Source organism: Helianthus annuus, chromosome 16, assembly GCF_002127325.2.
Source record: "Helianthus annuus cultivar XRQ/B chromosome 16, HanXRQr2.0-SUNRISE, whole genome shotgun sequence".
NCBI lineage: Eukaryota > Viridiplantae > Streptophyta > Magnoliopsida > Asterales > Asteraceae > Helianthus > Helianthus annuus.
In genome coordinates this window covers 9581112-9607768 of record NC_035448.2, presented here as the reverse complement: position 1 = coordinate 9607768, position 26657 = coordinate 9581112, and the positions used below count along the sequence as shown (strand labels likewise).

The following is a 26657-nucleotide window of genomic DNA, read 5'->3' as shown; positions in this document are numbered from 1 at the left end:
CAAGAAGGTTAAGAATGAACGATTCAAACCAGGGGATCTAGTCCTCAGAAACAACGAAGCTAGCAAAAAGGAAAATCAAGGGAAGCTGGGCCCAAAATGGGAAGGTCCATATACCATCCTCGAAGCACACAAGGGCGGATCCTACAAGCTAGCAGACTCAGAAGGCAAAAGGCTTCCAAGACATTGGAACGGAAAAACCCTGAGAAAATTCTATGTTTAGACAAAAAAGTTTGGTTTGTATCAAAATGAAAACCTTTTGTAAAAAGCAGGTACTGCTTGAATGAATGAAGTTGATTTATCAAACTTGTCTTTCTATCCTAATATCAGGTTGAGAACCTAGCAAAAAACTCCATGGCAAGGGCCATGTAAGGGGATGAGCTCCCAGGCCATATCGCTCAATAGGTTCAAGGGTTAAATGAACCTATATAAGGGGTGAGTTCCTAAATCAATACAACTCCATGAGACTTATTAAGCGAAAATAACAATGTCTCATAGGCAGGTTTGAACAGCCTACACCAATCGTTCCTTAAGTCTTAGAAATGCAATCAACAAATAGGCTTACGAAATTAAGTAAATCACAAAAAAAAATAATGAAAAGGATAGATACTACGTCTTCTTGTTCATAAACACTAAGGCTAAGTGTCTGCAGCACTGAACCCTTTAAAGTGTAAAAAACAAAAGACAAAGTAAACTCAACAAAAGACAAGGCTAAGAAAAAATGATAATTGACAAAGGGAAAATAAGCAGGCCCACCAATAAAACATGCAAACCAAACCAAAAGCTATCAAGGCTTCAAGCCACCCAGATAATAAGCTCGAAACGTCGAAGGCTTCAACCCAAAAGCAGCTAACCAAAAGGCTCGAAGGGTTAAGAGCCTACTAAAGAAATCAAGCAAAGCAAGTAAACAAACATAACACAAGTAACATAATAACCATCATACCATAACTAGGAAGGTCATAAGAGACCTTCAGAAAAGAGTTAAAGCAAGTTCTAGTAACTTGCAAGAGAAACTATTGTTCAAATGGCCATACAGGCCCAACAAACCACCAACAGGAACCTTAAGGGTTCCTGAAAACCTAATATTGTTTAAAACATTACAGACATAAAGTGTTTTGCTAAGAAAGCTACGAATAAATGTCAGATGGCAGAAGGCTTGGAACCTTCAGCTTTGGACTTCTTGGCTTTCTTAGACTTCTTGGCCTTAGCGCCATCACCACCACCAACCGCGGAGGTCTCTAAACCAACATCCTTTGAAGCATCAGGCAGACTGGAAAGGGTATCATCACTATCTCCGGAATAAGATCTCTTCTTGGAGAGGGAGCCCAAAACCTCAGCACACACCTTTTCATTCAGACCCTCAGGTTTCATATCCTGTAAAGCAGATAAAGGCTTACCAAAGCAAGAGGAAACCTGATGAACATAGGGATAGGTTAGCCTCTCCATTTGTTCAACTGAGCTCTTGAATACATCAGAAGAATCCGGGCGAAATAAGGGAGACTTTTCCAGAGCATGCCCAGCTTCATGCAGTTTATAACCAGCAACAAGACCTTGGTGTTTTCCCAAGTTGAGCAATTTTGTATACACTTCACCAAGAGCAGAGTTAAACTCAGTAGAGTGAAGTAGGTAAGTGACAACCTGTTGAAAACCCTGCTCAATCAACCACTGGTTATCGCTAGTGGCACGAGACACTGAAGCCTTCAAACTCTTTTTCTCCTCATCAAAGGCTTTCTGAGCAACAGACAAAGCCTCCCTGTCCGCCTTTAGCTTCAACCGATCAGCCTCGAAGTTCTTCTTAAAGTCAGTCATTTCAATTTCATGCTGCCTAGATAAGCCTTCAACCTTCTTAGACCAAGCCTCCTCCTTCTCAGCAAAGCTACTGATCTCCTTTCTCATTGACGCCATTGAAGACTTCATTCTATCTTTCTTTTTAGAAAAGTCTTCATACTCTCGCATCCTTTGGCGAAAACGAGCAACCCCCTGAGGAAGCATGGCTGCAAGGTTGCAAGTACTAAGAATCATCCGGGATAGCATCACATCATCGTCCATCTCAGAGATAGTCTTATGAACCGAAGGAGGAGCAATATGACTAAGGGCCTCTTCACAGACAAAAGCATCTTTAAAGCTATCATCAACCTTCACCGACCAGCTTGGCACATAAATGGCATCAGGATTCAACCCTTCAACGTCCATACTCGAAGAACCTTGAACAGGTGTAGCAGTAACCTTCCTGGCCGAATCCTTTTTGCACGAACAACTAACTTCCCTTCCCTTTCGGAACCCGCCTCAACACCTTGGTCCTCAGACTCTTCGATATCATCACTCAATTCCACCGGTTCAGTAGAGGTGGATTGAGGAGCAGCTTTCAAACGACGAGTAGATCGTCGAGTTGAAGCCTTGGGAGCAAGAGGCTTAGAGAAACCTTTCACAGTCGACACACTAACATAACCACCACTCTCAAACCTTTGCTCAACAGTCCTAACAACAACATTCTCACCCGGAACAGATGGAGCATCCTCAAACACAACGTCCGAAGTGTCATCACTCTTGATGAAATCCAAGGCAGACATAACTGAAAAGAACAAACGGACAAAACATGAGACAAAAATTTGAAAAATAAAAGAAAAACAAAAACAAAAATGCATACCCGTGCCATCTCTCATCAGAACCGGATCCCGGTCGGCCTTTTCCCACAACTTACTAACCCCTAATAGAACCAGCAAATGCTCAGGAAAGGGACGAACCCTCGCAGGGCATTTACGAATACATTGCAGAAAAGCATCGTTTAAATCAGACTCAAGGGGTTCCGGTTCATTGAGAACAGCATCCGAGTGACGCCACACAGTTTTAAACGGAACAATAGTGTCCGAAACCCAGAAAAAACGATTCTTCCAAGTTCCAAGCGTGGTAACCATCGATGAAATAAGGCCAGAATCAACCTTAGACGCTTCAAAAGTAAACCAATCGCCATTCTTGGCGAGTCGGAAAAAACGACGGAATAACAACAAAGAGGGATCATATCCGAGGGCACGGCACAAAACCTCGAAGTGTAAAACCCTAGCCATGCCCTTCGGATGAATCTGACCAAAGGAAACCCGGTAATACTCTAACAAATTCAAAACAAACAGAGAAAACGGATAGCGAAGGTTTGAAAATTCATAGTGACGGCAATAAAGGGCGATGAAACCAGCCGGACATTTATCAATCGAAGCGTCACACGCAGGAGCAATAGGTGTAAATTCAGCCCCAATGCCATAATCTTTACAAAACAACTCTACTTCCTCTTGGGTTAACCGGGAAAAGGATCTCGCTAAATCCTTAAGGGCACCCATTTTTGTAAGAAAATTATGAAACAAAAGTAAAGCAAAGGATGAACAAACACTAACCTTGAAAGAAAAGGGGAAAGATTTGCAGGAAACACTTGATGCAAAATGAAACGGCAGCAAAGAAAAATATAAAACGAATTAATATAGGGGCAATAAAGTAATTAAAGTCTTCTGCAAAACCGCCACCCTATCTACTGCCATACATCAATCAAATCAACTGTCAATCATTTAAAATTCAAATTCAAATATTAACTGCCTTCAACCTTTCAACCCATCAAGCAACGAGCCATTGAAACCTTCAAGCAATAACACACATGCATAAAAGTCAGAAGTCTTTGAGTATACTACCCAAAAGCCTCTGACTTGGGGGGGGGGGGGGGTGATGACGGGGGTAGCCCAAGACTAAATAAAGTGACTAAACATGCAAGTGCTTAAAGGGTTAAACGGTTCAATGGTTGAAAAGCTGTGAAATGGGAAAAGCGAGGAGGGAACAGTAATCAATCACATCCGAGCTCACTTCACCAACCCACGCTCGCAAAAGCAAAGCAGGTCTGAATAATACATGCTATTATCCAGGGGACAAAAGCCTTCAACCCCAAAAGGGGAAACCCTCCACTGCAAACAGGTTCTACTAGTCGTGTACATACCATTTGAGGAGATGTCTTCCCCTATAAGAAGACAGCTCATTCACCCTAAAAGACATTCTTCGATCAGTTGAGATTCCCTCATTTCTGGTCATTCGTGGAGTATTTGCTCACTCTCAAGTTACTTCTTATCACATCCACCACACACATTCTGTTTGCTTTCACTTCTGGATTCGAGCACGTCTCGGAGAAAGAACTCTCAGCAAACAACAATTACATACTAGTGAACCTCCTTCCACGTTTTGCAAACGTGGGGAGACCCCGCGACCTGCGTTAGGCAAGGTTGAACCCTTCAACCTTTTTACCTAACCGACTCAGCTACCATCTTTGGTCTCGTGTTTGTTGCATCAACACCGAGCTAAATGATTAATGGGCTGTACAAATATGAAAATTATGGTCCAATACATGTAATTCGAGTTTCTTTTGTTTAACTAGGTTGAGTTTTCTAGAATCGAAAACCAAAATGAAATTAATTTATCTTATTCGGGTTTGGTTTAAAAACCAAACTAAAAACCAATTACGTAATTTTTTTTATTGTTCAGTTTAGTTTTCAATTTAGTAGGTATGAAGCTAGATATTAAACCCAATAATAAAAGTTACCTTTTTGATCCGTACTCAAACTTTGACCCGTCATTTAACTTGTGTGGTATATCAAGGTGTACGGTATAGTATCTCTTCCCATGATGTTAAGGATGTAAGTCTTCAGTTGTGTCACTTTGGTGGATAAGGCAATGATAGATTGATAGATAGAGCCTAGCCTGGTGTTAGGCTCTATTCTGAGTCCATCGGGTTTTCGTCCCATCGTGTGTTATGCCAGAGAGTTCTACTCTTGTGGTGGCACAACGACTGTCAAGTGGTAGCCGGTGGTATGGTTTCCCAGGAAGCCAAACTCTAAAGTCAGCGTGAGCCCGGTTAAGACAACATAGTCTGGCTGGAATGAGGCAACGAGGCTCTCCAATTTAAGTAGCGTGGTAACCTAATACAAGAAAGTCATCGTTAAAAAAAAAGTACTTTTCTTATACCCTACACGTTTTGAAACCCTCTCAAAGTTGAAGAGTCCAAACAAAATTTTGAAGCCCTCTCATTTAGAAAGACTCGACAATCGTCAACTATCATTTATCACGGCCGTTGCTCTACACTCTCCATCACCACCAAAAGTCCAAAACCCAATTGAATTGGCAACAACTTCATCATCCACTATCTTATTTTGGTTGTGATATCATGTATTAAAAATATCTTATTTTTGGATAATGGCGTGTAACATTGAGAAACAAGTCTTTATTTTTGGACGGTCCTTGAAATTTGAGGGTAAGGCGTGCTTTGATCCTTCATGTTTGGTTTACATTCTTACTTGTTAGTGAAGTTATGTGTATGGGTAGGGCTGTAAACGAACCGAACGTTCAGCGAACAGTTCGTGGACCGTTCGGCGGAAAGTTCGTTTATGTTCGTTCGATCAGCTTAACGAATGAACATGAACAAAAAATTTCGTTCGGTTAGCTTAGCGAAAGAACATGAACACATGTCTCGTTCGTTCGACTGCATTCATGAATGTTCAGTTACGTTCGTTCGTTTACATTTGTTCATATCCGTTTGATTATATTAAAAAATAAATAATAAATAATAGCCCTTTTATCTAAATATATTGAAAACTTGAAACCGTATTTTTTGTAAGTTAGCTAAAATTTGGACATTCTAAGACATTTTTGGGGATAATTATGTCTAAGCTAGTTAAACTTGATTCATCGTTGTTGGTGTGGTAGACTTCTTGTGTTTTAATTTATCATTTGATGGTTGTATTTAACTACTTTATATCCAGTGTTTTAGGATAACAATGTTTTCATTTTTTATTTTAAGTTAAATGTTCGTTTGCGATCATTTTTATTTGCTTGCATTCGTTTGTGTTCGAGTCCAGTGTTCACGAACTGTTCATGAATAGCTGAATTTCCTTAACGAACGAACACGAACATATACTTATGTTCAGTATGCGTTCGTGAACAATTCGCGAACATGTTAATTTGCTTAACGAACGAACACGAACATAGTGTTGTTCGTGTTCATTCAGTTCGTTTACAGCCCTATGTATGGGTTAACTAGGTGTGAAATTCAACTTTTAAGTAATGGTTTTTGCCATAATTTTTTGTTTTTTGTTTTTTTAATTGACAAGATTAAGAAAGTAAATTACAAAAGCCATCACTAGTAGTTTTGTTTAGCTCTTATGGCTTTTTTTATTTATTTGATAATAATGATCCTTCTAATGGGTGATTGATACAAATATTTTCATGTCCCAATCGACAATTAAACCGAATAGAAATGATGAAGAAGAGAATTTAGATTGAATAACTCTTAATCTTATTAATCAGAAAATAACTCAAAAGTGATTACAGACTCTTAAACCATAACTCGGTTTCTCTCTAGTCTTGTCTCTCTTCTCTCTTAATAATGTCTAACCCTAACATGGTTTACATAGGCTTACCCTAACTTGGTGATCAAGACATTACCATATAACCCTAACTTGGTGACCAAGACATTACCAAATATAATTATAATGTTGAAGAAACACTAGATAAATGACCGGGATCAAATTATCTAGGGGTTAGGTTCTGCATAAAAGGTTGGTTCTCTCTCGTTTGATTCGAAGGGGACAGATCTTCTTCTCCGGTGAACACTGCAAAACAGAACACCGTTAGCCTCGTCAAGGGGAGAAGGGAGGTTCTCTCCTTGACCCGACTCCGGCGTGAGAATAAGTATGTGTTTATGAAGAAGAAGAAGAAGAAGTATTGACAAAGTGTGTGTAACTTGAAATTCGTACCTGGATTACTCTCCTATTTATAGCCGGGAGTTTGGGCGGGAAAACCAGTTGCTGAAATATTAACGGAAGATGCTAACCCCGTAAGCGGTTACCTTTCTTCCGTTAACTCTTTTGATCGGATTGTGGAAGCACGCGGATCGCGATCTTAATCAAAGGCTAGGGAATTGCCACGTGGAAAGTGGGCAAGTGGAGGTTTCTCTCCAAATCCATGCCATCATCGTGATTTCAGGATGATCTGGGGTAATGACACGTGTCCAGACGGTTATAACCATCTGGAGGTGCACGATTGAGTCTTCTAGAAGATTATTGCCATAATCCAGTGTGACTCCTTACTGTGTGGTATCAGCTTAGTAAATAATATCCAAGTCTGGGTATTATTTAAGTGGAAGTGTTTATCCTAGGATTTTCATCCTTTGTTTGTTTATGGAGGGAGGCACAAGGATTCATGATTTTCCTTTTGGCGCGCAAGTGTTGTCTTCCTCCTAAGCTCTTTCTGTAGGACCAGTTGCGCGGCCGCGCAAGGTCGAAAGAGGGCTAAGAGGTGAGGTTGTGGTGTGGTCCCAAGTACTTGATATGGGGTTTTTGGGACCTTACCCCTTCAAGTCCCCCCAGTCTAGTATTGCTCTTATGCAAATAAGTGGAGCACTGGACTATATGAGAGAAATGCTTTTGGCGTAAAAGTAAGGAATCTTTTATGAGGAGATTTACTTCGCTTGTTATGGTGATTTTGAAAATCTTTGACTTTGGGTGAGAAAGGTACAGTAATGACTGTGTGACAGGCTGTCATTGTCAGGTGCACATTACTGACCGTGCCTCACACGCGCGCGTGAGTATATAATTATTTTGGATTTCCCATTTCCAGTAATCATTACTTTGTTGAAAAATCCACCTCTTTTCGTCTTCTTTCTTTGTTCTTTTAGAAAGGTTTGAAATTTCTTTCTCTTATGTCAACCGGAGATCATCACGGAGATTCAACGGAAGAAATGTCTGTCGAACTTCCACCGTTAAAGTGGTCCAGGGCAACCTTCGATGGATTGGTTCGAAACCTCAGATTCCCGGAGAACTGGGGTGCCCGATACCCTAAGGAGGGTCAGACGGCGGCAGATGCTCCGCCTGGGTATATCACCCTCTTTTGGGATTTCTTTTGTGAAGGCAACTTTCGTCTGCCTGTCACGAAATTTATTCTTGAAATTCTTGAGTATTACAAGTTTCATCTCTCCCAGATGCACCCGATTAGTATGGTTAGGGTTCGGCATTTTGAATTTGTGTGCCGGACAATGCATATCGAACCAACAGTTTCTCGATTTCAAGTGTTTCACCAAATGCACTGTACCCAAGGGTTTTATTCTTTTGTTCAGAGAGCGTCAGCGAAGAAAATTTTACTGCAACCCCCAAAATCATTCCATGATTGGAAGCAGAAATTCTTCTTTATCAAGGCAAGAGTCATTCCGATGAGGATGTTCTTTAGGGGAAAGGAAGATGTTCCTACCGAGACCCTACAAACTCCTGTTGACGAAAATTGGTACCAGGACTTAAAAGATGTTCCGTCAATTGCCTTGCCGGAGAAAGCCCTTGTTGGTGCCAGTATGAGTCTGAACTGGAGGATGGAACGAGAGGATAAGCCCGTGTACATGGAAGATGGCAAGAGTAAGATATCTGCCTTTTTTCTTGTCTTCCTTCCTCCCGCCCTTTTTTTTTTTTTGAATTTTTCCCTTTGTGCAGTCGTTTCATTGTACGTTGTTGCTTTCGAGAGGGAAGGTGGAAAAATGGCCACCCTTCAGAAGAAACCTGATGAAGAGTTATGGTATCATCGCATTGTGAAGAACTTTGTTCTTCCGCGGGATGCTGATCTGTCTACGCAACCGATTGCTGGCGCTGGTAAGCTTTCACCTTTTTAATTTTTGACTGCTATTTTTGTGTGCTCAAATAAGTTCTATCCTGCGCTTTATCAGTAGGTGAATTGTCGAACTTGGGCATAGGCCCTGAGAAGAAGAAACGCGCAACAACCACTATTGCTGCGCCTAAGAAGAATGATGTTGAGAAAGCTCAATCTTCCAAGGCCAAAAATGTTGGGGGAGAGAAGAAAGGTATGCGCCATTCTTCTCACTCCTGGTGTGATTATGCGGTGGTTTCTGATTCTTTGGAGGGTCTTGCGTCTGCAGTTGTTATTAGAAGACGAAGACCAAAACCAGAGCCAAAAGAGACTGCTGATATTCCTCCGTCCAATCCTGATGATCCCATTGACTTGGAATCAAGCCCTGAGCACTTAGTGAGGAATAAGGCAGGGAAAAGAAAACAGTCTGGCGCTGAGCCTGAAGGTCAGCCAGCAAAGAAGATACAGAGGAAGAAAATTATCAGAAGAGGCAATCTGGACGCCTTTATTTCAGAGTCTGCTCCTTGTAAGCGATAAAACTTGCGATAAATATCGATCAAACCTCGATTATTAATAAAGTACTCCACATAATACAACTAACGTTAAGCATAAATTAGACTATCTACGAGTCAAAGAAGTCAAAACAGGAATTGAGCGAGGAGTTACAGGTCGCAATTAGCAATCTTGTCTCCTTTTGACTTCAATTTTGACTTTGACTTTCGAAACACGGGGTGTTACAATGTATCTTTGTCGCTGCTCCGGAAAAACACTATCGCCGGTTACGTGAAATCCATGAACAGCCCGATAATCGCCAAGCACTGTTCTTCGTTTCTGGTTACGAACCAAGGCTCGTTGCTGCTCGCCGGTGATGATTCCTTTAGTCGTCGACTGATTCGTTTACCCGTTTGATATCGATGATTGAACTTGGCTCTGATACCAATTCAAGTCCTAATCGACAATCATACCGAATAGAAAAGATGAAGAAGAGAATTTAGATTGAATAACTCTCAATCTTATTAATCAGAAAATAACTCAAATCTGATTACAGACTCTTAAACCATAACTCGGTTTCTCTCTAGTTATAACAATCCTCAATGAAACCGACCCCCTCATAATTTTCCGACACCCTAAAAATATTTAAAATGTCTTTAAATATACCCCGTATGTGAAAACCGAGCCCGAAATATAACACAACATATAAAATAAATTAAAAAACAAGAAATAGTAAGTTAAGAGGGCCGCGTAGACCCACCCCAACCATTCGCGCGGGCGGTATCAGGGTTGAACCTGACATCGTTGATTTCTTTAGTTCAAGCGGGCCGCGTAAGAGTCTATGTTAGTTAACGCGGGCCGCGTGAGATCATGAAACGCGGAGGCATCCGGAGCTGACACGTGTCGACATCGTGGCGAGTCTACAAGCTGACCCAGCTAAGCTACGCTGTTGACCAGCGTTGACGCGGGCCGCGTAAGCCCCGCTTATCCTTTTCGCGGGCCGCGAGAAACCCAAAATCAGGCCCTATATAAATAAGCCTCGGGGTTTCACTTTCCATCGTTCACAATTTCAATCTCAAATCACAATTTCTGTAGGAAGTTATTATACCCGGGTATTATACCCCGTAATTAGCAAGGTTCTGCTACGATGTAAGTATTATAACCCCTGGAGACGTATTAAATACTCTGCCCGATTGATCTAGGGTTCCGTAACGGCTGTCGTGGTTCCGCCCGACGTAGTCGTTGGAATGCCGTCTCGGGAGGGTATTACTAATGTTAAAATGGGATATTATACTAACACACGTGCATTTGCGTAATTTTTAGATTATTCCCAGGGAATCCTTACTGAAAACCCTAAAACAGCAATGTGAGTTGATCCACTTTTTATAAACCTTTTCGTTTACTGTTTTTAACAAAACCTCACTAAATTAAATATATACAAAGCAGTTATTGAGTATTTGTAAAGAATACAATTATAGTGGGTATGTTGGGGTTTTGTATACAAAATTGGTTACTGGTGTGGTAACATCCCATAAGTTGAGTATGACCGTACCACTGATGTTAATTGTGATGTCTTGGAAACAAATGTAATTGCGGATGTGCCCTCAATACTGTAAAATGATTGGTATTTCAACTTGATTAAACTGGGATTCACTCACCAGTATTTTCCACTGACAAAATGTTTTTAAAACGCGTTTCAGGTAACAAAATGTGAAAGCCAAATAGAATCCAGCTGGATAGCACTGAAGGCTTGGAAAAGTGGCAATAAAGTTACCTAAAAAGAAATAGATGTTTTTCTTAAATAAAATATGGTGTATCCCTATGAAATTATATGTACTGAAAACTTGGGTCTTACACATGTGTTTAATCTTATAAAATGTGGTGGTTTACTCTGATAACATATTTCCTAACTACGGTCCTGATGAAAAATTTCCGCTGCCAAGTTGAATAAATAACGTGATACCACCGAAACTGGCTCGCGGTCGCCAGTTCCCGGGGATTTGGGATCGAGGGCTGTGATACTAGTCTTGTCTCTCTTCTCTCTTAATAATGTCTAACCCTAACATGGTTTATATAGGGTTACCCTAACTTGGTGTCCAAGACATTACCATATAACCCTAACTTGGTGACCAAGACATTACCAAATATAATTATAATGTAATTAGGAAACTTAACCAATTATGACCAACTTGTCAACATTGATCCCTCAAGTTCACCGACTTGTGACTTGTCAACATTGATCCCGACTTGTGATGAGTCGGGAATTACCGCCAACATATTTTAATTTGAAAAGATTAGCTTCTTGTCAATTAGAATGATTTACACTAAAAGATTATAAGCTAAGTCACTCTTTTTTGAAAAAGTAAGGTTTATAAAAGATTGTCTTGCATTTTATATTTTATATTTTATATTAGGAAAAAACCAATCATGATCTCATCTTGATAAGAAGTTAAGAACCCTTATGATTTAAATAGAAAAATCTTTACAGTTGAGGAAAACATCTTAGTTGCTTTATATTTTGGTTTTTTACTTAACAACCTCCCTAAATGTTGTTAAATTCAAATCCAGTGGTATAATATTTCTATGATGTTTAATCAGAATAAATTTAAGTTGAAAACATGTTTGAGTGTGGTCCTACTTAAGTGCAACCACTATAATAATGAAAAACCAAAAAGGCTCCAGATAGATCATGAAACGAAGAAACACTAAGTCTAAATCGTAGGTCTATAAAACACTATGAAGGGAAATTAAGATGTGTGAACAGAATATAACACTATTGATGGGCGACATGGGCGATTCCTGGAGAACAACTTGAAACCCTAGTTCGTTCTTCCTTCCTCCGTGAGTAGGGTTTTGTTAGGGTTTTGGTTTTTTTGTTTCTAATCGGATTCCTTTGTGAGTAGGGTTTTGTTATGGTTTCGGTTTGTTTTGTTTCTCGTTTGCTTAATTAGTCAGATTGAGTATTGGTTCCGATTGAACGACTGAGTCTTAATTACATCTTCGGAGATTTTGTGATCCAATCTCAGCCTGATTCGCATTAGGGTTTCAGCAGGGGTGCTATTTATCTTTTCTGTTGGCTGGTTAGGGTCTCGGCAGGTTCAGGTTCATTCATTCGCTGATTGATTGAAGCTCAGTCACAACATAATCAGATTCAATTGTCGCAGTCAGTCCCGAGTTCTTTCGGCTCTAGGGTTTCGGCTGGTGGTGTCCTAAATTTTATTGTGATTGTTGTTATGGATGATTTAGCAGATAACTCCAAGGTGTTTGCTACTAGAATTAAGAACATTGATGGAAAACCGTTTGAGCCAAGAAAAACTTCACAGATGCCTACGGTTTCAGAAGTGGGTAATAAGAAGGTAAGATTCATGTTACCGCTGAATGATACAGATTATGTGCTTGGCTGTTCTGATTCCCCAGATGAGGATTATGCAGTGGTTTTTGATAAGCGGAAGGTATCATTTGTGCTACCGCTAAATAATGCCAGTCCTGCTCGTGTTCGAAAGTAGGAACAAGGTGATAATGCTCAGGTACAACAGCAATTGTATGCTGATGTGGTCCTACACAAACAGGTAGAGCAGGGAGGTACTAAGCGGGCTGGTAATCCAAATCAGAATCAAAATGATGATGAAAACGCTAGGAAGGCCAATGATGCGGCTAATCAAGTTCCGAAAGTCAATTTTCGAACGTTAAACTCAGATGCCTCATTGGATGGTGTGGATGGTGTGCTACCGATTGATTCTGTTCGCCTGGTTAACAACAGATTAGCTAACACTCTTTATGGTTATTTCTTGGGGGATAGAATTGCATATCCAGTAGTTGAATATTTTGTGAGAACACATTGGAAGAAACATGGACTTCAGAAAACGATGATGAATTCAAATGGGTTCTTTTTCTTCAAGTTTGAAGACAGAAAGGGAATGGATGCTGTTCTTGAAGGGGGACCTTGGATGATCCGTAACAAACCTATGTTTCTCAACATTTGGTCCCCTACAAACAACCTTAAAAAAGAAGAGTTTAAAAAGGTCGCAGTTTGGGTGAAATTGCATGATGTCCCTCTAGTGGCGTATTCTGATGATGGTTTAAGCATACTGGCTTCAAAAATTGGGTCTCCGGTGCGGCTGGATTCGTATACTATTGATATGTGTAATGAGGCTTGGGGACGGAGCAGCTATGCTAGGGCTCTAATTGAAATATCGGCGGATCAGGATTTAAAAGGGACTCTAACCATGGCTATTCCTGAATTGGATGGAAACAAATATGTTACGGAGACTATTCGGGTGGAGTATGAATGGGAACCCCCGAGATGTGCTCACTGCTGTGTGTTTGGGCACGACTCTGAGGGATGCCCTAAACGTATTGGATCAACATCCAAACCTTCTACTAACAGGCTGAAAGTACGTGAGGATGGTTTCACTGAAGTTCAGGTTAAGAAGAGTGCAAAAAAGAATGGCTTTCAAGTTAATAACCAGAAGCCAAAATTTGAGTATAGACCGATGGATAGGAAGAAAAAGGCTGTTGCAACTAAGCAGGTTACTACTTCCCCTAAAATTCAAACTCATAATCCGTTTTCGGCTCTTGATTCTGTTGGGGAACATGGTGGTTCACTTCAAGGGAGAAATAAAGGTGGTAGACAGATTAATGAGGATTCAGATGAGGATGAGGTTGAAGTTGTCTATGATGAAACCAATGAGTCTATGACTTCGGGTACGTATCCTTCGTCTTCAAGAGTAGGGGCAAGCACCTCTTCCACAAAGTTCTCCAATGGATAGATTGTCTTTGGTTCGTCTAGAGGGGCTGCCGTTTCGTGGCAACTTCATTTTTGATGATGGAGGATAAAGATTTTGGTTATTTTTGTTTTGTCTACTAGATATCTTTTATGATGTATAGTAGGCTAGGTTGATGAGTTGTCATAGGTACCTTTATGTTTTGTTGGCTTACATATATGGGGCATGTCCTGTATATGAACTAGTGTGGAACTCATCCACACTACTTGTACTTATTTGCGGTTGTTTATAATAGATTCACCGGGGTAACCCTTTATCCAAAAAAATCATAGGTCTATCATCTATGGGTGTTGGTCTCGACAAGATGATTAATCCTTAATCTCTTTTTATTAACGACTGAGCTTGTTATGAGAATGGGTCTGCAAAACAAGAACGTCATGAGTCATCATCAAAACATAGTATTGGGTTTTTTTTAGAGTTAAAAATGAAAATAACTTTCAAACCAAATACTAAAGTTTCAAAGTAACAACTAATACAATACACACACTTCTAAGCAGGGGCGGATCTAGGCCACTTTTGTGGGTTCTCAGGAACCCATTCGGTTTAGAAAAAAATATGAAAAATTACTGAGAACCTCGTGTGATTTGGAAAAAAAAAATAGTGAGAACTAGTAAAAATCTACCAAAAGGAACCCAGTGAAAAAAATCGTTAGATCCGCCACGGCTTCTAAGAGGAGATTTCCAACACCACACGTTTCATGTTATGAATGATAATCTTGATCATCTTGAATTTACCTGAATTGACTATTGCCGACCTCAAATTGTTTATAAAACCTTAAATAATCCGAATTATCAGCTAAGAACATATAAATTATTTATATTACTATTTTTTTGTTTGTCAACAAATTCGTTTTGCTTTAACAAAGCGGATATAATTTTAAAATAAGAAGTAAAAAAACATATAAATAGGTAAAGAAAATTTCAAACATAATAAATACAGAACATCAATGCGAATAAAAAATATCAAACATAATAAATAAGAAACATTTATGAGAATAAGATTGAGAATAAGATATCAAACATAATAAAATATAGAACATGTATAAAAATAAACTATCAAACATAGAACATAAATGAGAATAAAAAGATATCAAACATATGAATGAGATGTTTTTATAAATCTACTAGATTATTACCCCGTGTATTACACGGGTTGAAAAAAATGTTATTTTACATACTAAATAATAAAACAATATATCTTTAAAAACCTCATTTATTACACGGGTTGAATAAAAGTAATTTTATATATTAAATAATAAAAAAATATTATATTTTTAAGAACCTCGTGTATTGTAATTTATATACCAAATAATAAAAAATTTAAATCTTTAAAAACTATATGTATTACACGAGTTGAATAAATGTAATTTTAGATTAATAGTATATTAAATAAATATAATTTTGGATTAATGGTGTATTAAATAAATATAATTTTGTATAAAGTCTTATATATAAATTTTAAGTAATCAGTATATTTGATAAATAATAAAAATACTAATATTAGTAAAAAATCTAATTTATATACTAAATAATAGTAAAAATAGGTGTCAAATATTGGTTTCTTTAATTATATAGTATAGATAATGATATTGATGTTCACATCATCTATTGTTTCAATCGATAACATAATTTGTTTTCATATCATGGTTCCATAATCAACGCTACAAATGTGACAAACAACACTACAAAAAGGGAGGTGGATATGAAATACCGAGTATAAAGTTAACCGAATATATAGACTATAAAGAAATTGAACTAAAGTAGAGTATATGGTTTAAATATGGAGTAAAGTGAAATAACAAAGTAAAATGTGCATGGTCTAAATATGGAAGAGTGAAATAAGTCGTTTTATACTTAAGATTTATGAATGTATAAAACTCACTGAAATTAAACTAATTAATGTTTATCCATAAGATATTAAACTAATAATATTTAGAAGGAGGGTTATCTATAATATAATATATTAAACTAAATAATATTTAGTAGAATGATTATCTATAATTAATTAGAAAAGATTAAACTAAAATAATAATTATCTGTAAGAGATGGCCTAATATAATAAGATGGCCTAATATAATGACAAGTGTCCCTAAAGTGGTTTTTTTTATTATATAGTATAGATTATATTATATAAAAAATAAAAAATAATAAATATGAAACATTGCCATGCCTTTATACTCTTGTGGTATCTTGGGAGTAAGAGCCAATAGGTTCTGGGTTCGATTCTCACAAGGGGTTTTTTCTGATATTTATTGGGTTTCTTCTCGAATTGGTGTATAGATATTATGCCTAGTGGAGATGGATATGATCGAGTGGTTCCGCTGTTGGCACAATGATACTCCAGTGGTCCGTCGGTGATCCAAATTTGCCGTTCAAAATAAATAAATAAATATGAAACATTTATGAGAATAAGTGACAGTTTCTACTAATCTAATTGGCGTCGTCATTTGCCTTATATTTATATACTCAAACTATCTTAATCTTTCGTCCCTTATCTTATTATATATACTAGCTACCCCTAACCGTTTCCTAAAAATTTCTTATCCGGTCTAGCAGGGTCGGCCCTGAGCATAAGCCGATAGGCGACGACTTATGGTCAAAAACCTAAGGGGGCCCACAATTTTTTTATATTATATATATTAGAGTAAATTGCTAAAATAGTCCCTAACGTTTGTTCACATTTGCTAGATCCATCCAAAAAAAGATTTTTTCTCATATGAACCACTGAGGTTTCAAAAAAGTTGCTAAATCCATCCAAACTTCAAGGACGATTTTAGCAATTTAATAAAACAAACTTTTTTTGGATGGATTTAGCAAATGTGAACAAATGTGAGGGACGATTTTAGCAATTTACTCTATTTTTTTTATTTTCATCTTTTTATTATATCTCTTAATTAACATAAAATCTATTTATTTTCATCTTTTTATTAAATTTCTTATTTAACATAAAATCTACTAGTTTTTTTTTTTTTTTGAACGACGAATTTCTACAACAGACGATAGATTTGCACCTGCTTTTGCAGGCCCTCCACCCCAATCTGGCCAAGACTATGTTGTCTTAACCGGGCTCATGCTTGGCATCAGAGTTTGGCTTGGCGCTCCCCGACAAAATTTCCAGCCTACTGCCATATGCGAGTAGTTGCACCCTCCACAAGATCCGAAAACTCTCTGGAGTAAATGCACTGTAATAGAAAACTCGGGTGTATTCCGCGGGTTTCGAACCTTTGGCCAGGCCTTCAAAAGCAGGTTGGAAATTTTGGCTCCAGAGAGTTTTCGGCTCTTGTGGAGGGTGCAACTACTCGCATATGGCAGTAGGCTGGAAATTTTGTCGGGGAGCGCCAAGCCAAACTCTGATGCCAAGCATGAGCCCGGTTAAGACAACATAGTCTTGGCCAGATTGGGGTGGAGGGCCTGCAAAAGCAGGTGCGAATCTATCGCCTGTTGTAGAAATTCGTCGTTCAAAGAAAAAAAACTAGTAGATTTTATGTTAAATAAGAAATTTAATAAAAAGATGAAAATAAATAGATTTTATGTTAATTAAGAGATATAATAAAAAGATGAAAATAAAAAAATAGAGTAAATTGCTAAAATCGTCCCTGACGTTTGTTCACATTTGCTAAATCCATCCAAAAAAAGTTTGTTTTATTAAATTGCTAAAATCGTCCCTAAAGTTTGGATGGATTTAGCAACTTTTTTGAAACCTCAGTGGTTCATATGAGAAAAAATCTTTTTTTGGATGGATCTAGCAAATGTGAACAAACGTTAGGGACTATTTTAGCAATTTACTCTATATATTAAAAAAATCCTCTATATTACATTTATCTGGGCTAATCTGTTGTAATACTTGGAGTTACAAACATTTTAAAAAGACACAAAATATAAACCGAAACTAAATAACTAATGATAATACAACTCACTCAATTTTAAAAGACCCAATTTCAAACAATCAAACCCAAATTAAATATTATTTCCCAATCGATTTAGTAGGTAGGGCCCTTTTTATATCTCGCTGAGGGCCCAATTTTTTTTAACATTCTCATAGACACAGGCCTGCGGTCTAGCCATGTGTGACAACACATCTAACATCCGCATCTTTACTACAACCATCTTGTGTGCATATGTTTTTTTGATGACCCATTAGTCCGTTCCATGCATTCACAATAGAACAAAATCTAATATTTTTCGTCGAATCTCTCTAGAATTTCTGCTTATTGGTATTAAAAACTGTTAAAAGTGGGAATGTTTACTATTGTCTAAAATGTTAATGACCATTTGTTTTTCCATTCTATATGTTTTTTATATTGTTAGTTATGAAAAAATTGGGTCCATGAGTTTTTCCGTACTCTTGCTGCATGTTAGTACTAGAGGTGAAAAAAGCGGTTTGCGAACTGAAACTGATTCCAAGCATGACGAGTAACCGGTTTCACTAGTGCCTAGGGTTACGAGGCTCGAGCTCGATTAACTTATGGAAGCTCAAGCTCGGCTCGATTTGAACTTTGTTTTCAAAGCTCGAGCTCGGGTCGTTGGTATTTTCTCAGACTTGAGCTCGGCTCGTTTATTATCTATTAACTAATATATTATATAAAGAAATATAAATAACAGACTTTTCAGGCTCGTGAGCTCGATAATTGAAGCTCGGGCTCGAGCTCGTTTACTAAATAAGCTTATTTTTAGATTTAGGGTTGGCTCGTAAACAAGTTTAAATAAGATCGGCTCGGCTCTTTTACACTAAAGCTCGATAAGGCTCGACGAGCCTGACGAGCTTCACATGCTAGACTCGAGCTCGGGCTCGATAAACAAACGAGCTTTTATTTTAGGCTCAAGCTCGACTCAAGGCATGTTTGGCTAAGCTTTTTGAAACAACTTATTGACTTATTGGCTTTTTGAAAAGTCATAAGCTCTAAAATGATGTTTGGCAATGAGGGTGTATGTGAGTGGGAAAAGTGACTTTTCCAAAAAGTTACTCCATAGTGACTTTTCAAAAAGCCAATAAATCAATAAGCACTTTTTAAAAAGCTTAGCCAAACATGCCCTCAGACTCGATAATGCTTAGCTTATTTCGAGCATTTTCTCGAGTCGCTCGCGAGCCGCTCGGTTCGTTTGCACATCTACATGTGACAATGACACTTTGAAGTTTGAACTAGGCCCTTTAAGCATTGGGTCAAGCTTATGATAACCTCTTGATCGCCAGGCCCAAACTTTTGCTCTTTATAATTTACAGTAGTATAAGAGTTATCTTTTACATAACCGTGACCGTGAATAAAATCTAAATACCCATCCATAACCTACATAGCCGGAGTCGGAGAGGAGATCAAGAGAGAGAAAATACAGGTAAACTCCGATTCTAGAGAGAGAAACAAACACAAACACCACCAGCAGTAGCATATTCATACAAGAAGAAGACTCCACAAGTCAATGGAAGACGACCAGAAGAATCAAAACAACACGAATCTGGAAACCACAAGAGCAGATAGGTCCGTATGGCTCATGAAGTGCCCGGTGATAGTAGCCAAATCATGGAACAATATCCCCCCTGATTCTCAACAAAACCTTGCCAAAGTTGTTGTTTCGCTCGATCCTCTTCGCCCCGAAGATCCCTCTTCTCTTCAGGTAACTTTATAACTACATATGTCTTCTGTAACTTGTTCTACTTATGATCCCGAAGACCTAATTATTATATTCGGGGATTTAGGGTTTTTTTGGACTTGTGAAACCCTAATTTTATGGATACTGTAATTAATTGTGAAATCTTTTGTATGCATAATTTGATATGTTTGACCGAATGCTGTGCTGTTAATTGAGACCTAATTTTGATTGCTTGATTAGGGTTGGGATAAATGCAGTTGGAGGTGCACAAATTGGGTACAAACCCTAAACTGGTTTGGGTTGGTCAATGAAAAAGTCAAAACTGGTTTCGGGGACAAACTGGTTTGGGTTGTGTCGGTTTGTTGACCAGTTATGATTAGTTCTAAGCAGTTTTGATCGTTTTTTACTGTCTCGGTTTGGGTTCAGACTCGTTTTAAACAGGTCCAAACCGGTTTCTCTTACCATCAGTTTCAAAACGGTTTCGGGTCGGGTTGATTTTTCGTGTTTCGGTTCCCACACCGGTTTAGGGATTGCACCTCTAAATGCAGTTGACTAGTTGAGACCTAATTTGGTTTGCTAAAACTTGAGTGATGTGATGCGTTATTCGTGAATGATTTAAAATTATACATGATTTTGCTAGGTTATGGTTTGGTGCTAAAATCAGGTGTACCAGGATCATTTAAGTAAACGAATTATTGTATGATCATGCTAGACTAGAGTAGTCAATGGCATAGTTATTGATAGCAGCCATAATGACCGGTATCGCGAATAGCGTGGCGAGGCGAGACATGGTCGCTATATGGCGTATAGCGCTGAATAGCGTGAAAATAGCGGATTCCGACGACGACTTCCGGCCGGAAACCTGCAATTTCTGCCGGAAACTATGAAGAAGAAGAGAAGAGCGGCTGCGTTTTTGTTTTTGTTGCTCCGGCCGGGAACTTGCTGGAAACTATGAAGAAGAAGAGAAGAGCGGCTGCTCCGTTTTTGTTTTTGTTGCGTTTGAGCCTTTTTAGGGTTTAATAAGTTTATGGATTTTAACATTTAACCCCTCTATCTTTCATTAGGTTACATTTAGTAATTAAAACTTGTAAAAATTTACATAAAAAGTGTAAAATTAGTTTGTGTATTTTAACATTTAACCCCCCTATTTTCACTAGCTTACATTTGGTCCTTCAACTTATAAATTTATACATAAAAGATATAAAACTAACGTTATATATAAAAAAAAAGTTATGTGGATAGCTATTTTCTATTTCTTAAATTTTTAACTACCTTATCGCTAAACACGAAAACGAAATAGCGGGCGCTATTTCATCGCTATCGCTACGTAGCATATAGGTACGTTGTCGCTATTCGCTATCGATAACTATGGTCAATGGAGGTTAGGAAGATCGGTGGCTTTTTGTAAAAAAAAAGGTTATATGTTACATTTGTGGATTGTTGGAAATGACTGTTTATCTGTTGTTCTGGGAATCAGTTCTCTATGGAGATGGCTGGCAGCGAGACTGTGAATATGCCCAAAAGTTATGCGCTAAATATGTTCAAAGATTTTGTACCTATGGGTATTTTCTCTGAATCAAGCCAAGGTGAGGATCAAAATCAGTCAATTCTTTTTCTGTTTCGAAAGGCTTTAATCAAATGTTGCGGGAATATATGTGCATGTATTTATATCTCTTTCTGTGTAATAGGAAGGGTTGCTACCGAAGGGAAAGTTGAACACAAATTCGATATGCAACCCAATAATAAGAACATGGAGGAGTATCGTAGAATGTGCCGTGAAAGAACAAATAAATCAATGATCAAGAATAGACAAATACAGGTAGATCATTTTCTCATTATTTTAGGCAGTTTATGATAACTTTACGGTACATGTTCTCTTCCTTGTTTGGTTTTATAGGTGATTGATAATGACCGAGGGCTGCACATGAGGCCAATGCCCGGAATGGTTGGTTTAATTGCTTCCAATTCTAAGGTATTCACATCCCTAAACAAATTGTAGTCATAGAGGTGTAAACGAGCCGGGCCGAGCCCGAGCTCGACTGGGCTCGAGCTCGGCTCGTCATGTTTTTATGAAGCTCGCGCTCGAGCTCGGCTCGGTTCGAGCCTACTTATTTGAGCTCGAGCTTGGCTTGCCAGTAAAACCTAAAGCTCGAGCTCGAGCTCGGCTCAGCTCAAGCTATTTTGAGAACAACCTCAAACGAGCTAAAAGCTCGGCTCGATCTCACTTCAATATCGCTTAAACGAGCCAAAGCGCGGCTCGAGTTTGACTCGCCAATGTTATCATCCTTATTATTATATTATATATAAAAAAATAAAATGTTGTTTGGGAGCCTAAACGAGCTTTGTATTTCAGGCTCGAGCTCGGGCTTGATAAATCAACGAGCTCTATTTCAGGCTTGAGCTCGGGCTCCGGCTCGTTAAAGCTCGGCTCGTTCGAGCTTTTAACCGAGCCGATAATAGCTCTCGAGCCTTTGGGCTTGTTTACACCCCTAGTTGTAGATACGAAGAATTATCCTATTATTTTTTTTTTCTAAATTGTGTTTATATATACAGGAAAAGAAAAAAGCTGCACCAGTTAAGGGACCAGAGGTCAAAAGAACTCGAAGGGATCGTGGAGAATTGGAGGATATCATGTTTAAGCTTTTTGAGAGACAACCTAACTGGGCTTTAAAGCAGTTGGTTATAGAAACCGATCAACCAGCAGTAAGTGCTCGTATTATTTGTGTTTTCTCGACTTAACCTTGTGGTTATTTATTATAATGAGTTGTTTTGATTTTCGTTACAGCAATTCTTGAAAGAGATTTTGAATGAGCTTTGTGTGTACAATAAACGGGGAACCAATCAAGGAACATATGAGCTCAAGCCAGAGTACAAGAAGTCGGTGGAGGAGACTGGTGCTGAATAAATACAACGTATTGTTCTGTTTGTGCAAGCGACAATTGTAGAATGATATGAATGGTTATGTTCCAATACTTCTCTTTCTTACATGTAGCATCACTGCGTCGGTAAACTTGTTTTACTTGCATACTTCAATGGACATGCTTAAGATGGGACCTTAGTATGACATAAGGTGTAGTGCTAAATTTTGAAAACGAAGTTCTTAAATCTCATGCTTCGTATTTCTGTTACCGTCTTAAGGTCCCAAACTCTTTTAGCTACATGTAATGTATAGATTGATGTTTGTAGACGATACGATCGTATGAGGTTTTTAGCCACCAATGTGTTTACATGATATCAATATTGTTTGTATAAAACAAGTGATGCGTCCTAAAGGTTGTTTCTTAATATAACCTTTAGTGTGCTTTCCTGGTTTCTAATCAATTGCTATAAAACAAGTGATGCGTCCTAAAGGTTGTTTCTTAATATAACAATCCTTTTCTGACATATAAGAATTTTTAATAAGAACATAAAGGTTGTTTTAATATCGGTTCGATTATTAATAGACCTGGCAAACGGGTTGGGTCGGGTCGGGTCGGGTCATGGGTCAAAACGGGTTAAATTGATGGGTGGTTAAATTGCATTAATTGTGTATCATGCACCATACATATCTTGCAAATCCACAATTAGCAAAAATGTGCTCCATGGATTCAAGATGTCTACCACATAATACACAGAAATTTGAAACCTAGATCATATCTCGCTTGTGTAATGCATCTTTTGTGGAATCCGATTCTCTTTCGCTCTCGATATGAAGCTCGTGACTTTCAAAGGAACCCAACTTAACCATAATCGTTCTTTACTCGCCTGTCTTGTTTCACTTCGTGTCGTTGTTTGGGGACATGTTGTGGGTGTTTGGGTTAGCTTATTTTGGAGCAACTTATAACTTATTGACTTATAAAAGTTAATAAGTTGTTTTTATAGTGTTTAGTTTAACTTATTTAAGTTGTTTTTGTGTGTGAAAAATTGTTTTTGAGAAGTTAGAAATTCTAACTTATAACTTATGACTTATCTATAACATGTATAGACCACATCGACGCTACTAACTTGAAAATGATAAGATGTTCCCTTTTTATAATCTATTTTTACTTAAACCTTAAAAATTTATAGTCATTCGTTGTTTAAAAGATGTTCCCTTTTTTATAATCTATTTTTACTTTAATCTATTTTTACTTTAACCTTAAAAAATTTATAGTCATTCGCCGTTTAATAAAATGTAGTATATAAATTTTCTAAAACCAGCGTTGTTTGCACACAGATTTTACCGCTAGTATAAATTAATAAGTTGTTTCTGAGAAGGAATCCCAAACACCCCCGTTGTGGGACCTGGATATACACAAATAGAACGCTTTCATTTCTTTCCAACCGTAATTTTTCGAATCAGTTTCACAAACACCGCCCATTCCCAAATCGGCAAATCCCATCATCAGTTCAGCCTCCAACTCGCCGCCGATTCACCACCGTCCTCCAACTCGCCGCCGATTCACCACAATCCTCTCACTCACCGCCGATTCACCACTCACCAGGATCCTTCAACCTTGCCGTTCGATTTGGTATGTCTAATCTTATTTCATATATAGTATAAGCTCATAACAATCTGTGGAGGAGAGGAGATGATAGGAGAGGAGAGGAGAGGAGAGGAGAAAGATGATGTCGGTTGTGGAGGAGAAAGATAATGTCTCTGTGTATTGAGGGGAAGAGGTTGTTTGTTTTGTTAGGGGAGGGGTATGAGTGTCCATTGTTTCATTCACAACATAGCAAGACAAATCACGTTTGTTATTTTGTCTTTTGCACAATTGTCTTCTAAACGTTTTACATTTTAGGGGCACTACCGTAATTACAGCCCTCCTTCACCTAGAAACCGACATGTTGAGGGCATTTACGTAATATCACCATATGTATATCCCGGAGTTTGGTTAACTGGTTTACACTTGCAGTACTCAAATTCAGATAACCAAACATTGAACCTGAGTTTTCTCAAACCCAGCATAAGGGTTTCTAAACCGTTAAAAATACACAAAATATCTCCGTCTTCTTCCCGTCGACGCCGTCGATCTGACGTTTCTTTCCCCGTTTCCCGTTCCGGTCAGCTGCCCGTCATCACATTCTCACTCCGGTCAGTGAGTGAATCAGTCGCTATCTTCACACTCAAATCTCACTCACTCCAGAGGTACATCTCACTTAAATTCACAGATATGTTTTGATTTTATTGGTTAAATTAGTAGAATGTTGTTTAAATCATGTTTCAATAGTGATAATTTAGTCGGTAGAAGTAGATCATGGAATATTATTGCTATGATTTGTTGCTTGTATAGTTGTATTATCTCAATTGCTGAAAGTTTTTCTAGGGTTTGTTAATAATATATTGTATTTTCATGTCATTTTGTGTCACTAAGTAGTTATTTATCTGGTACTTAGGGTTAGGATGAAGATCTGTTATGATGATGTGACAGGAATTTTATAAATCTAGTGATTTGGATTGATAATTAATAACTGTAATAGTAATTACAGGATCAGATGTCCGGTGACGACGTAGAAAATCCCGAAAAAGAGTCATTACCTCCCAGTACTCATATTGAACCCGAGTCGAAATGGTATAGTGGTTTGGTCCAGCAAGTTTCGGTATACGGTATAGCTGCTGGATACTGCTTATCGGCGTCACTACTCTCCATCATCAACAAATGGGCTGTTATGAAGTTCCCTTACCCCGGAGCCTTGACCGCTTTACAGTATTTCACGAGTGCAGCGGGTGTCCTCTTATTCGGCCGCTTTAAGCTTCTAGAACACGACCGTTTAGACCTACTGACAATGTGGCGGTTCCTTCCAGCGGCGGTTATATTTTATCTATCCCTCTTTACAAACAGTGAGCTTCTTCTCCATGCAAACGTCGACACGTTTATCGTGTTTCGGTCCGTTGTCCCGATCTTCGTTGCCATTGGAGAAACCGTTTTCCTCCACCAACCGTGGCCGTCGCTAAAGACGTGGCTTTCACTCGCGACTATATTTGGCGGTAGCGTGCTTTATGTCATTACTGATTACCAGTTCACATTCATGGCGTATAGTTGGGCTTTGGCGTACTTGATAAGCATGTCGATAGATTTTGTTTACATTAAGCATGTGGTAATGACGATCGGGCTCAACACGTGGGGTCTCGTGTTATACAACAATCTTGAAGCGTTACTACTTTTTCCACTAGAGTTGTTGATAATGGGAGAGCTAAAGAAGATAAAACACGAATTTACAGATGAGTCGGATTGGTATTCTTTTGAGGTGATTTTACCTGTCGGGTTATCATGCTTGTTTGGTCTGGCTATTTCATTCTTTGGATTTTCTTGTCGTAGGGCCATATCGGCTACTGGTTTCACCGTGCTCGGTATTGTAAACAAGCTGTTAACTGTGGTGATCAATTTGATGGTTTGGGATAAACACTCGACGTTTATCGGAACGATCGGTTTGTTAATTTGTATGCTCGGTGGGGTCATGTACCAGCAGTCTACTAGCAACAAGCCGAAACCTGAAATTGTCAAGGAAGTAGAAAATGCAGAAGAGGAGCAACAAAAACTGCTTGAAATGGAAAATGTTACCGTCAACGGGTCAGAGGAAGCAAAATGAGGACAGTATGTTGTATTTTTTTTAATTGTAAGATGTATTTGTTTACAAGTCAGTGACTCGGTTGTGAGCAATCTTATACAAAGTAGAAGATCCATTTATTCTCATGAATACGAGCCAAGTTGTTTTGAAATCTATCGTATATATTTGCTTATTTCCATTAAGATTGAGGTTCATTGTTTAATTCAGATAAATGCATTGCGAGTTCTTGTAAAATGGACTTCGGTTCTGGACATACTCTCATGCATTGTATATATCTCTCTATTGTCTAATTTTGTGATTGGGGGGGGGGGGGGGGATAGTGCACGGTCTTCCCAACCGCCGGAGTGATTAATTTTGTGATTTGGACTAGCTGGATAGATGCAAACAGACCAAAAAAAGGGTCCAAGATCCTGTATTTTGTGATTATTGAAGTGGTTTTAAGCGTTGATATGCCGTTGGGGATCAAATTGGGCGTACAGTACAGGTGATTGTTGAACTCTAATTGGATTTTGGTTTTTGTTTGTATTGATTGTCTGGGTTTGTCCTTGATTGGTTTTGCCAATTTTATTGCTGGTTGTAGTTTAATTTGTTAAAATATGTAATTTAGGATTTTAGGGTT

General features: G+C 38.4%; 2 protein-coding genes across 3 annotated transcripts; both read left to right on the top strand.

Annotated features, from left to right (window-relative positions):
* The first annotated feature begins 19168 nt into the window (after positions 1-19168).
* LOC110915294 (transcription initiation factor IIF subunit beta) lies at positions 19169-22725 on the top strand. Its single transcript, XM_022159968.2, has 6 exons — positions 19169-19534; positions 20988-21096; positions 21199-21329; positions 21408-21482; positions 22064-22213; positions 22296-22725. Exons 1-6 carry the CDS (start codon positions 19340-19342, stop codon positions 22413-22415), a joined length of 780 nt encoding a protein of 259 aa, XP_022015660.1. The 5' UTR covers positions 19169-19339; the 3' UTR covers positions 22416-22725.
* Positions 22726-24384: 1659 nt separating this feature from the next.
* On the top strand, positions 24385-26220 carry LOC110915865 (GDP-mannose transporter GONST3). 2 transcript variants are annotated; one of them, XM_022160607.2, is made up of 2 exons: positions 24385-24617; positions 24959-26220. In XM_022160607.2, exon 2 carries the CDS (start codon positions 24965-24967, stop codon positions 26057-26059), a length of 1095 nt encoding a protein of 364 aa, XP_022016299.1. In that variant the 5' UTR covers positions 24385-24617; positions 24959-24964; the 3' UTR covers positions 26060-26220. The 2 variants fall into 2 exon arrangements, with proteins under 2 accessions (XP_022016299.1, XP_022016300.1); XM_022160608.2 differs by having other exon boundaries at positions 24388-24617; positions 24950-26220.
* Positions 26221-26657: the final 437 nt, after the last annotated feature.

Coding starts and splice junctions, on each gene's coding strand:
- LOC110915865 (XM_022160607.2), top strand. CDS start 24,965: ATGTCCGGTGACGACGTAGAAAATCCCGAAAAAGAGTCATTACCTCCC.
- LOC110915294 (XM_022159968.2), top strand. CDS start 19,340: ATGGAAGACGACCAGAAGAATCAAAACAACACGAATCTGGAAACCACA. Junction 19,535..20,987: donor AAGATCCCTCTTCTCTTCAG/GTAACTTTATAA, acceptor TCTGGGAATCAG/TTCTCTATGGAGATGGCTGG. Junction 22,214..22,295: donor TAGAAACCGATCAACCAGCA/GTAAGTGCTCGT, acceptor TTTTCGTTACAG/CAATTCTTGAAAGAGATTTT.